A 12,906-nucleotide genomic window follows, 5' to 3' on the forward strand; every position below is an offset into this window, starting at 1 on the left:
ACCTCAAGAGGAATAGCTTCAAGCGATGGTGAAGAGAAAAAGGAGAGGATTCTGCTGGAGGGTTTAATGTCCAGAGGTTTATTCCATGGTTACAGAGGTCTGAACATGAGGAACTGCTCCAACAGAAGCCCGACTGCAAGGTCTGATCACCTTTTTAAGCTCAGGGACAGGGGGAGGGGAGGTACAGGTGAGCCACCAACCAGGTGAGAGGGGCAGGGTCTCAGGGGAAGATGACACCCAGAAAGGCCAATGACCTCTGGGCATAGGGGCATCCTTTGAACTTGACCAACCACATGATGCCTTGCTGGAATGTTAAGTCTGATTGACAGGACTCACTCAGCATGGGGGCAAGGGGGAAGGGAGAGAGTATAGGCACACCTGGGAAAGTGACCTGGAAGGCCAAAATGGGACAATACAGCACACCACAACAGTTTCTGTGCCCAAGATGGACTCTGGCCACCACAGCTCCCTCTAATCCTCTGTTCACAGGCAGCAGGTCCAGCTGGGCACCTTCCCTGGCTGGCTTCCTCACCCACCGTGAGAGAAGTACCAAGGCATGTTTCAAACAGCTCAGAAACCTCCTGGGCTGTCCCCTTTCTGCTATGTTGTATTTCCAGCAGGTGCCTGATATGCTGAAGTGTCCCAGAAGAAAAATGTTCAGCAATTGTAAGACTTCCTCCACTGCTTTTAGTATATTTTTGTTTCCCTCTTTGAACTGGTTGGATGGTCTATACTAGACTCCCACCAGGATATTGATTTTGTTAGTCTTACCCATACATAGGCAGCCCTTTTATCACCATCATCAAGCTCTGGAAAGTCAAATACTCCGTAACACACAGGGCTACCACGCCACCTCTTCTTCTTTGTCTATCCTTTCTGAAGAGTTTATAGCCACCTATTGCATCACTCCAGTTGTGTAAGTAATCTCACCATGTCTATGTTACTGCGATTACATGATAGCTTTCCATCTGCTCAATGGCTTCCAGGCCCTCCTGTTTGTTGTGCATGCTGCGTACATTGGTGTAGATGCACTTTAGGTGGGCTACCAGTCCTGTCATATATTGGGTGGGAAGGAGCCTTAATTACTACGTGACTGTTCTCAGGTGCTTGTTGTTTCTAATGGATTGATGATGATTAGATCTTTCCAGCCGTATATGGATCTTGACCTTCCACCGGCACCGAGATGGTGAAGGTGCAACATGAATTAGGAAAGGGACATTTCAAATGTGCTTTGGTGTACTCAGCAGATGGAGCAGACTGAATCCAGGACTGCAATAGCACACTGCTCCTAAAACATTGATGTGCCACTCTTAGGCTCATCTCTAACATGCCTGCTTTCATTCCTTTCTTCTTTCAAATCTAGTTTAAGGCTCTTTCACTAAGCCCTGCTAACCCTTTGCCCCTTTGAGACAGGTGTACCCTGTCTGTCATCAGCAGGCCCAGACTTGTTTAAGCCAAGCTATGATAAAACCCCCTAAATTTCTGCTGGTGATACCATTCTAGGAGCAAATTATTGACCTTCTGCGTCTTCCTGTTTCTTCCAGCATCATGTCCTCTGACTGGAAGAATACAGAATGACATACTTGTACCCCTCATCTCTTAACTAGTCATGAAAGATTTAGGCAGAGCTGCATTAGATCTTCACATATAATAGTTATTATTGTGTTTCCATGAAACCCTTAATAATTCTGTCATAATTCTTTTCACTCTTTATGCATAGGATCCTAATTTCTTCTTGCTGATGTTTGAGACTGTCTTTTTGTTATAGAGACATCTGCAGTGCTGAATATCCAATGTATACTAATGCCTAGACGGGATAAATGTGGTACCCTGGCATATATTTTATAGTTGTTATTATTATTATTAAGGACAATAAGGAAATGAATCCTCTATTAGGAAAATGCCCTCCTTGCATCTTAAGAAATGAGATTAGAAGTGCCATTCTGCTCAGGGTTCTCTTTCATACACCTGTAAAAAATACTCTTTTAAACCAATCTACATATATTCAAAACTCTATTCTTGCTACTTCAGCTCTTCTTTTATTTAAATCATTAAAAACAATTAAAAGGGGACAAAATCTATGGATGTTCCATATTTCACAGTTCTTTATGCAAGAGCATCTATCAAATACTTACCTGTAATCCCAGGGAAGAAAGCACTTACTGGTTTGATCCAGACTCTTTAAGAAACATGGGGTGGTGTGGGTTAGAAGGAACCTTACAGATCACCTTGTTCCAACCTCCCTGCCATGGACAGAGGCCTCTTCCACTAGACCAGATTGCTCAAAACCCCGGCCTGGCCTTGAACACTTCCACAGCTCCAGTTGGGACATTCACAACTTCTCTGGGCAACCTGTTCCAGTACCTCACCACCCTCAGAGCAAACAATTGCTTCTTAGTATCTAATCTAATCTATCCAATTTTCCCAGTAAAATTTTTCCAAACAGAGGAAATAATGGTGTGTTCACATTACATAAACAATACAAACGTATGGTGACATTTCATCCACAATTATTTTGCTTATAAACAACAGCTTATAGCAAGCTTCATCTGCCAAAGTCACAAGGTAGTCACTCCTAGCAAGCATCACAAAATCACCGTCTCCATAGAGGCTTACAGTCATATTACATTAGGAAAAACAGTTGCTTTTCTGGCAATGAAACAGAATTTTACACTTTTTTTCCACACATTAGGAGGAAACGGAAAACAAGTACAAAGAACCACCTCAAACTTACCAGAAATACTGAATCTGCCACTCTTCACCAACTACTCCTATTGTATAACAGCTATAACATATGAACTATAAATACCATATTCTGAGGATTAATCTTAGTCCACCTAAAATGAAGAGCTAAGCTATAAATTCACATGCTTGTACATTTCTTGTGCATTCTGAATGCTGATACAATTAATCAATAAAGAATTAGCATGAGGTCTCCAGAAGAAAGGAAATTCAAGACAGGAATTACACACAGTTCCATTTGCTTATGCTATAGTAGGGACATTGTACCACCTATAAAGAGGCAATTTCCTTTCTTTGCTGCAAAAGACTGCTCAGGCCTTCTTTTGTTTTGGGGTGGATTTTTGTTTGTTTGTTTGCTTGTTTGTGAGGTTTTTTTTTTGAAATGAGGTCTGTAGAACCCAACTTTTCACAATGAATAAGTCAAGAAAAACAGATGTGACTGTCATCTCAAATGTTCTCTGTCCCAGAGGTATATAGTGATTTTCAAAATTGAGGTTTATTTTTTCTTTAGAAGGGCACATCTCACATTAATCTATTTCACTAGAAAGGCAGAGAGTGTAGGCAATACTCTATGAACAGCCTCAAGTCTCTGCCTTCTGCTTCTTATCTGTAAGCCTCATCACTCATTTTTCTTCTCCTACAAGTAATTTACAAAAAAAAAAGGGAAGAAGGTGAGATAGTAAATTAGTAGAAGAGTATGCAGTTTCTGGGGTGACTAAGAAAGCAATATCTTTCCTCACAAATTCTTGAGTAAAATTCAACCAGGCAATAATATTAAATCCATTAGCTTTCAGAATGCATTCTTTATATGTGTATACTCTTCTTAGGACAGCTAATCCTTGCTGTACCACTACTGAAAAGAGCTGAAAAGAGCTACCTTTAGAGTGGACCCTATAGGAAGGAGTAAGGTCAGGTAGGTGTTTGGTTCATATTCTCCTCTTGCTGCTTATGTTCTCTTGGGCACTTGAAGAAATAAGTAAAATTACAGGTTCCAAAACCAACATGCTAGTTTTTATGCTATGTTATTGCCAGCACTCTTAGGGGAATTTCAGAATAAATTCTCAGAACATAACACACAAAACTGTAGTGAGCTCACCTGGAGAAATAACAGCTATGGTATAATGGAGATACTTCTAAAGAATAATACTTCATCTTCATGCCATTTTGCACAGTCTTAATTTTCAAGTAAGTCAAATGGGTCATACAGCAGCAAAAAATGTGGAGTAGGCAACTGAGTACATTGTGAAAATAAAGATCAACTCATTTTGATAGCAGCACCTACTCTTCAAGTTGCAATGAGCAAACAAGATGAAGACATTTCCTTAAGGCCAAATGTGGCAACTGAAAAAATATTTGGGCTTTGGAAAATAACCTTTTTATGATGAATCAAATAACTACCAGGGATGCTGGACTATATCACAGCCTTACAACAAAGGCTGCGTTAATCTTCTCTATGCTCTCTCTCTATGAAATAGTAATGTTTAACATAGCTCAGATTAATACCCTGAGACAGAGAATGTAATGCTCCTCACATTCTCACCAAGCTAATTTGCTGTGAATGGAAAGAGTATTCCAGGTCAGGGGAGATATGCCCCAATCTATGCTCTGTCTTGAAATGGTGCTGCTGCTCTTCAGCGGGGAAGACAAAACATGCTTTGCCAGACTGTTGCTCAGGTAAGTGGATTAAATCCAATGCAAGCAATGAAGCCTTTGCACCACTCTCCTATGACATAAAAATTGCCTTATATTTCCACGGAAAAGTTATCTCAGTCATGGTTGGCATGTAAACACTTTCCGGTGGGGTTTCCACGGAAACAGGAAAAGCGGTGCGCATGTGTGCGCGTGTGCGTGTGTGTATGTGCGTGCATGTGTGCGTGTGTGTGGGGGCGGCAGGAAAAGGTGTTATCTTCAGATTGGAAACTATTTTTAGGTAAGCCACAGGTTAAAACAGCTACCAAATGCCAGTTAAGAAGGTGGCAGGGGGTGGAACTGGACTTCTCAGAAGGATCACATTCTGAAGGGCACTTTATAAAACATTTAATGAGCTAGTAAGTGTCCTTTCGGTCTTCCTTAATTTTCTTGTGCATGTTTGGTACCACTCTATGAAGTGGTGTTATATAACAGTCTTCTCCTCTGTGGCAACCTGCTAAAGGTTAAGAGACAGAATGCTGTAAGTGGAACAAAATCCCCAAGGAAGATGCAATATCCAGCAGAAAGGAAGGCAATTTCTGACTTCAAATAAAGCAGTAATGTCATACAGATGGTATGGTGGGAGGAGGTATTGTTCCCTCCTGTGCTGGCTAAGAAATAGGAAGGAGACCATAGCCGTCTGTCCTTCTTAGCTGATGATCCCAGTTTTATCAAAGAGTAGGATATCAGCTGCTACTTAGGGTAAAGTGGGGTGATAAGAGTCTCACTATCTGGCAGAAATGTTGCTGGGTACATTTTCTGGACACTCTTTTTGAATTTCTACAAGTAGCATTAGGACAGAATTTTTCTTGCTGCTCAAGGGTTTGAGCTAGAAAGAGAACAGCTGAATTTCCGTGGAGCACAGTGGAGTAAGAAAAATGGGAGTTAAAGTCTAGGAAAAAGGGAAAGGGAAAAGCAAGACAGTGGCATTTGGAAGAGAGAAATGAAGACATTAAGCCAAAACAAAACAAACTCCCAAATAAACTAGGTGAAATCCACCTAGTCATGACACCTTGCAGGAGTCATTAACTTGACAGTGTCCTAGCATCTGTCTTGTGTGGTGTTTCAGCTCTGTGTAAGCCTTTCCTTCTTTTTGAAAAAGAAGGAAAGAAAGAAAGAAAAAGAATTTGGGAAAAAATATAAAGAGGTTCCTTAAAAGCCCCTAAAGAAACCAGGAAACTAAATCGTGGCAATGGGAGTATTATCCTTAAAAAAAAAAAAATTTCAAGTATATAAAAATCAAAATACAATATGAAAGCTATTTTTTTCTCCTTTGCTTGCAGTCTTAGCCTGGACCATCTTTTCACAAGGGTCTTTTCCTCAACTTTGTAATTTTAAAATAATAGGGAATTTATAAGTAAAATGGACTTATGTGCATATTCTGTTTTTACTAGAGGAACATAGAATATTTAATGTACTTATTTACAGACAATTCTAGCTCTAATATAGAGATTGCTATTCTAAAATGCTTGTTTCCAGGGATTTAGACCCAGACACTATAATCTGCATCAGTAAAAAGTAAGAAAAAACCCAGAAATATGTTTGTTTTGCAAGACAGGAAAGCATGATGACCATAGTGGAACTTGACAATGGAGGAGAAAGAATTAGATGCCTATGCAGGTCCTCTGTATCATCATGGTAAACACACTTCACATTGATCTGCCCTAGAGCCATTTCTCATCCTGCGGTTTTCAGGACAGCATTTTTTCCCCTCAAAGGCGTACCTGAAGCTTTGTCAGTACAGACTGACAGTCCAGAGTGACAGTTGTCTCTAGTTTCTCAGTTCTAAATTATCATTTTCACAACATGGAGGCAAAACAGCTTTTTGGAGGGATTTTTCTAAGCAGCACTTATGGATCACAAAACCTTATCCTTAGACTACACAAGTGGAAAACCAGAGACAAGTAATTTTATACTGTCTTTCCAAATTCTGGCACTACAGCAATCCCTTTTTCATTAGAGTAAGGAAAAATAATCTAAATTTCAAGCTGCTTGATTGAATTCTACTTAGAAACAGAAGCAAATGGTATCAATATAGAATGGAGAACACTTGGTTACAAAAAGATCAAAATTCAAGACCATTTGTAGTTAAAGTTTTGAAAAGCTAAAAAGAAGGCCTAGGAGGGCAATGACCAAGTTACCTTCTTCAAATTGTAATATTCATCAATGGAAATGGTAACAGAAATGCTGTGAGTGGCCTTCTGTTGCTGCCTGCAAAGTTTGTCTACTATAAATTGAGAGTAATCTTATTAGTGTCGGTTAAGTCAATACACAGAGCAGAAGGAAACTGAACCACCCAGTGTTAGCTTCAGAGTGATGCTAGAGTTTGGAAAGGTGTTTAAGGAAGCCATGTACAAAAAGCCAGACATGCATTGAGGGGAGCCTCTGGTACACTACAGAGTTGGCAGAGACCCTGACAATGAAGTAGGATCCTAAGTATTATGGAAGCCTATTTACTTGTTCCATGGATGAGTAGACTATTTGTATTACAGCTTCTCAAAAATTCCAGCATGTACTTTTAAATTACAAAATATGTTTCAGCAATACTCAAGCAGCCTAAGAAAGCTGTCAGGTTACCACTGGAAGAGGACAAAATTGGAAAGGCCACTGGGGAGGAATCCAGCATGGACCATTTCAAAATGCTGTTAGTAGACTGCTAATTTTTATTTTGACAGCAGATACCTGAAATACTTTCATTCAGATTGATGAAGCTAAATCTGCAGACTCATTCCTCCTCCAGAGGAGGAACAAACTGCCCTGCTTTGCTCTATTGTGCCATTTGGATAAGGATAAATAATGTATCCCACATCTAATAGAGCAGAATCATTGTTCAGGATGTCCTAATACTTGCTGAAATTAACATAAAAGTTCCAAAGCCTGCATAACTGCAAATTTAAACTGTCTAAAGGGAGATAAAAGGAATTGCACATTGCTGAGTAATGTACTCTTGCAATAATTTTCCTTTCTTCCCCTGCAGTGGATTGAGACTGAAAAAATTATGTCAAATGATAAAGCTCTTTGACCTTGCAGATTTCTGAAGCCTAGGAAATGTTTTATTACAATGTAAATTAAAAACATGTGGACATTGCTGTGATATGTGATTGCTTAAGATTGCATTTTCTTCATTGTTTCCACTGAACATACTCAGTGGAACAAAAACCTTATGAAGCAAGATAACAGAAGGAGGGATGCAGAAGTTTGTGTACAGGTCCTCTTTCATAATGAATTTTGACTATTTCATGATGCACATCGTGACAGGTTCTCTCTAAGAGAACAGGTTTTGTGCAATGTGACAAGCAATTTCTATTGGCTATATTTATGGCTTCAAACATCTTATCTATCAAGTAAAAATACATTTCCCAAAAGAAGAGATTCCAGACTCCTACCTTACCTTACACTAAAGGGCAGGGACAGAAGGCAAGATCTTTTACATATGGCAAACTGGGTTCAGCTGTAAATGAAAACTAAATATTATGTAGTCACTTCATACTCTCAGCTACTTTCTATTAAGATGTTTGCTTTCAGTGAAAAGCACAATCAAACACACAATATATTTGGTAACACAAGAATAAAAAGAAGAATAAAAAAGTCATTAACCTCTTCAACATTATGGGCGATTCCATTCTGCACTGGTCCTGAATCACTTGGTGGTGTTACTGCAACTTCCACTTTTGCACCTTTCTCTGTGGCACCATCCATAGATAAGAGAGGGAAAACAACAGAACAGAATATTAAATTACAAATATACTATTGAAATAGCTGTCATATATTCAGTCTGAGCAAATTGTCAAATACTAATGTTGAGTCAACATCTGTGTTAAAAGAGAAGGAAAAGAATTTGCCTAGTACCCATTTTCAATAAAAATCTTATAAGCAGTGAGTAACATTTTGAGAAATATTTAAGTTCATTGCAATATTCAGTGTTCTTTGTTTATGCTAAATGCACTGAGCCTAATAGTTCAGGTAGAAAGTGACATAGAGCATTCACCCCTGACTTTATAGAATGCACCATGCTGAATATAGGTGAGGGGATATATTCAGCAACGAAAGTTTTATAACACACTAACCCCTGCAATTAGTAAATTCACAGCTTTGAAGCTATAAACCTGCTGTCTTCCCTGCAAAAATGTGGGAAGGAGTAAACATATGGTGTAATAATATGTAATAATAGAGGACGATTTTTAAACCAGAATCATGTAGTCCTTGTTCTAAACTTGCACAGGAATTAAAGGAATAAAGTTAGGCCTTAGGTTTATGATGCCAAATTTATTAAAATTTATTCTTTGACTATCTTGGAATTCTCTAAGCAGTAATTACCTCTATAAGTATGTGGTACATAAATGTGTCAGTGGCCCAAAATACCTTAGACAATACAAAGTAAGGGGGAATAGCAATATGAAATGCCTTACTCAAGTTCAACATGCCTTATGGTATGTTCTTGTGCACAGAAGTAAATACAGCTGTCTAGTTACATTACTGCTATCCTGAGATTCTTCTAAATTAAAAATCTGAGATCACAGCCACAGCAGAGTGCCAGACTATCTGTAATTATTTCAGTATATGTGTGTTGTCTCTTAACCCCTCACGCAGCATTTTGGTTTATTAACAGACCATCCCAACCAACTGCCTGATTTTGGAAGCAAATACTATGTAAACATAACACAAGGTCAGAAAAAGTGTCAAGTAATAAAATGATTCAGCTTTTATTGGACACATTTGTATCTAGTTTTCTAATGCAGATAATATGATGAGGTAAAGTAGAGAAAACAGGTCATGGTACAGATTTTCCTTTAGCATAGGAACTTTGGAATTAAAATTAAAATTCTTGCCTGAATGGCAAACTCTAGCAAGTCAGTTTTCCACAATTTGCATAGATGGGCCTCAATGACTCCCAGAAAGTAGTACACAGACAAATCAAACCTTAAATATGAAGGTGATGCTTTTTGTGATGAGGGTGGTACCATATAAAACACATGTTCTACTAGAGCATTTCAATAAATTAAATAAATTTTTCTGTATATACCGCAAGGAAGTTTTGCCTGTCTATCACTTCAACCCATAACCAAAATCGGCTTTGCTTTTTTCTCTTCAACATGCCTAGGAGGCTTTCTATATGCCTTGACTGGCTTTCTATTCTTGCATTTAACTTCTGTCCCATCCATAAATTTCATATTCTTTGGTACAGAGAATCAGAGTATTTTTACTAAAATAGCATATGTAATGAAGGAGAAAGTAATGATTAACAATTTTCAAACAAAATAAAACAGTGAAAGAGACTCTCAGGCAGGTGATAAATCTGCAAGTGCCGCACTCACCATGATTAGCCGCTCCATTCTGCCTTTCACTGTCTTCCACCTGGCACTTTTTTTTGGCAATCTTATGCAGAATTGAGGCCCTTTCCTTGAACTTTCCTAAAAGAAAACATTGTCATTATTACAATGCAGCCATTTTGAGATGGCAAGTTAATTTTCCATAGCTTAGTCTCCATAGATCATTGCTGAGAATCCGTTTCAATTCCTCCTCAAACAGCAAATATGCTATTAAACATTATCTCATGTTCCCATATACAGGGTTGAGGATTTTTTCTTTCTTTCTTTCTTTTGTAGAAATAAAAATGTAATTTCTTTGAGAACTCGGCAATGAATAGAAAAAGAAATTGAAACCAAAAGCTATGATTTTTCTTTGGAAGAAGTCAGTACACTTTCACCTATAAATATGCTGGTGTAAGAGTTCAGCTGAAGCAGAAGATGAATACAGATGAATCAAGATATCATAAATAAAAACAAACAGTTTCAGTTCTCAATTAGTAGTCGTGTAGAACAAAATTTCATATTAACACATATACTGCATTAGAGTGAGTGTGGGCAGTTTTGTCACTTTGGACTTATTTATGTGTCTGTGACTTCTACTCATTTCAGTGCTTGGTAAAATTATGAAGAAGATTATTCTGGGATTTACTGAAAAAGACCTGAAAGACAACACTACCACTTATCACAGCCAGCATGGCTTCATGAGGGGAAAGTCCTGCTTATAGAATCGGATTTCCTTTTATGATAAGGTAACACACCCTGTTGATAAACAGTAACTAATTTATGTGATCTTTTTGGATTTCAGTAAATTTTCAAATACTGTCTCTCACAGGATCCTTCTGGACCTAATGTGCAGCCCACAGCTGGATAAACACGTGATGGGGTGGGTGAGCAGCTGGGTCACGGGTCAGGCACAAGGGTGACAGTGAATGGGGTGACATCAGACTGGGGACCTGTCACTACTGGGCTTCCACAGGGCCCCATGCTCGGCCCTCTGCCCTTCAACATCTTCATAGATGACTTGGACATGGAACTGGAAGGAATACTCAACCAGTTCCCAGAAAACAAAAAAGTGGGAGGAGCTGCTGACTCCCTCAAAAGGCAAGGAGACCCTGAAGAGAAACCTTGACAAATCAGGGGTCTGGACAATCACTAACCACATGAAGTTCAACAAGATAAAGTGCTGGATTCTGCATCTGGGACAGGGCAACCCTGGATGTATGGACAGACTGGGAATGAGGTGCTGTAAGCAGGGCCATGGAAAGGGACCTGGGGGTCCTGGCAAGTTGAACATGGGTCAGCAGTGCCCTGGCAGCCAGGAGGGCCAACCCTGTCCTGGGGTGCATCAGGCACAGCATCACAGCTGGGCAAGGGAGGGGATTGTCCTGCTCTGCTCTGAGCTGGGACAGCCTCACCTCCCGTGCTGGGGGCTGGTTTGGAGTGTCACGATATGAGAAAACATGAAACTGTTAGAGAGTGTCCAAAGGCGGTAACAAGGATGGTGGAGGGCCTTGAGGGGAAGCTGTGTGAGGAGCAGCTGAGGTCACTTGGTCTGCTCAGCCTGGAGAAGAGGAGACAGAGGAGAGCCCTCACTGCCATTACAATTTCCTTGTGAGGGGAAGAGGAGGGGCAGGCACTGAGCTCTTTGCTGTGATGACAGTGACAGGACCTGAGGGAGTGGCCTGAAGCTGTGTCAGGGGAGGTTTATGTTGGATGTTAGAAAAAGATTCTTCACCCAGAGGGTGGTTGGGCACTGGAACAGCTCCGCAAGGGAAGTGATACCAGCACCAGCCTGACAGAGTTCAAGAAGTGTTTGGACAGTGCTCTCAGGCACATGGTGTGACTCTTGGGGCTGTCCTGCGGCAGGAATTGGGCTTGATGATCCTTGTGGATGCCTTCCAACTCAGCATAGTCTGTGATTCAGAAGGGGAAGAAGAAGTCTCCAGAATACATGATTTTCATTTCAGATTCTCAGAGATACTTTTTCTTCTAAACCTGCCAGTTTGGGGCTTTTTTTGTCTGCCATGAAGTTAATCACACAGCTCAACCTCTACACTCCCTAGGGCAACACACTCTCCAGAAGTCCCAGGTTTTGTCAGTCTTTATTGACCACTGTGTCCAAATGATACACTAAAACAAGGTAATGTCAAAGACGTTAATATTAGGTGAAAAGAAACCTTTTTCTGCCTTCATAGCTCTTTCTATGTAAGGACTCTTTGGACATCCTATAACAGCCTATGATGTGTAGAAAGTTGATGTATCTGCCTTTACTGTTTTATCCTGATTGTTATTGCACTTTAAGCATTTTAAAATATTTTTAGACGTTTAATTGGTGGCTATTTTACAGCACATTTCCTAATTAAAAATACTATTATAATACAGGACCTGTAGCTCTTTTAATTCTTCATCTCCAGTCAAAAAATTCTATTGAAAACTGTTGGTGTCCCTGCAGCAAAACCAGCACAGACTTAAGACCAGAAGATATTTCAATGGAGTTATATGAAAGACTAACAGTGGGAAGTAAAAGTAAGAAGTCATGAATTAATTCAGTTATTTGGATAACAGTCACTTCTTGCCAAGCTAAAAACTTGGAGAAATTCCAAGCATACAAGGATAAATCATCAGTCAGGAAAGAAATCCTCTCTTCCCTGCTTAAAATGGAAGCTTCACACCCCTGTATCCACACTTTTGTACATGGAGTAGCATATGAGCAATTCACAGGGACTAGCAGCTCTCATTTGCTGGGAAGTGGAACTAATTTCTCAACAGCAAACCACTTGGAAAGTAATAAAAATACCACAAATATTTAATAAACTATACTGTCCTTTCTGCAGTCCCCACCTTTTCACAAATACATCATGCTCAAAAAAAAAAAAAATCAAAAATCAAAATTAGCAATTCACAATGTTTTGCAAATATTATATTTTTTGGCACCCAGAGTTAAACACCTGCAGAATAGTATTTAAGCATAGAACACAATCATAAATAACAAGGCATCTCATTATTTCATTGCACAAGGTAAGAGGCAGAGATTCTAGTTAGATGGGAAGAAGTTAAAGAGAGAGAGAGTGAGAGAAAGAACAGGAATTTTTTGTGATAGCATAAAAGAGAAAAAACCAGAAAAAAATATGAATCATATCCTCAAAAATTTTAGGCCGAAATGCTG

The 12,906-nt window shown here is 39.4% G+C and overlaps 1 protein-coding gene across 3 annotated transcripts in view; it reads right to left on the reverse strand.

Moving 5' to 3' along the window:
* Positions 1–12,906, reverse strand: part of SLC24A2 (solute carrier family 24 member 2) — a 113,517-nt gene that overhangs the window by 22,814 nt on the left and 77,797 nt on the right. For all 3 annotated transcript variants that reach the window (XM_063179824.1, XM_063179822.1, XM_063179825.1), the window contains 2 exons: positions 9,747–9,842; positions 8,029–8,114 (listed from right to left, as the gene is read on the reverse strand). In XM_063179824.1, the coding sequence (XP_063035894.1) occupies positions 8,029–8,114; positions 9,747–9,842 (182 nt within the window). The remainder of the gene's footprint in view (positions 1–8,028; positions 8,115–9,746; positions 9,843–12,906) is intronic.

This window comes from Melospiza melodia, chromosome Z (genome assembly GCF_035770615.1).
Source record: "Melospiza melodia melodia isolate bMelMel2 chromosome Z, bMelMel2.pri, whole genome shotgun sequence".
Lineage (NCBI taxonomy): Eukaryota > Metazoa > Chordata > Aves > Passeriformes > Passerellidae > Melospiza > Melospiza melodia.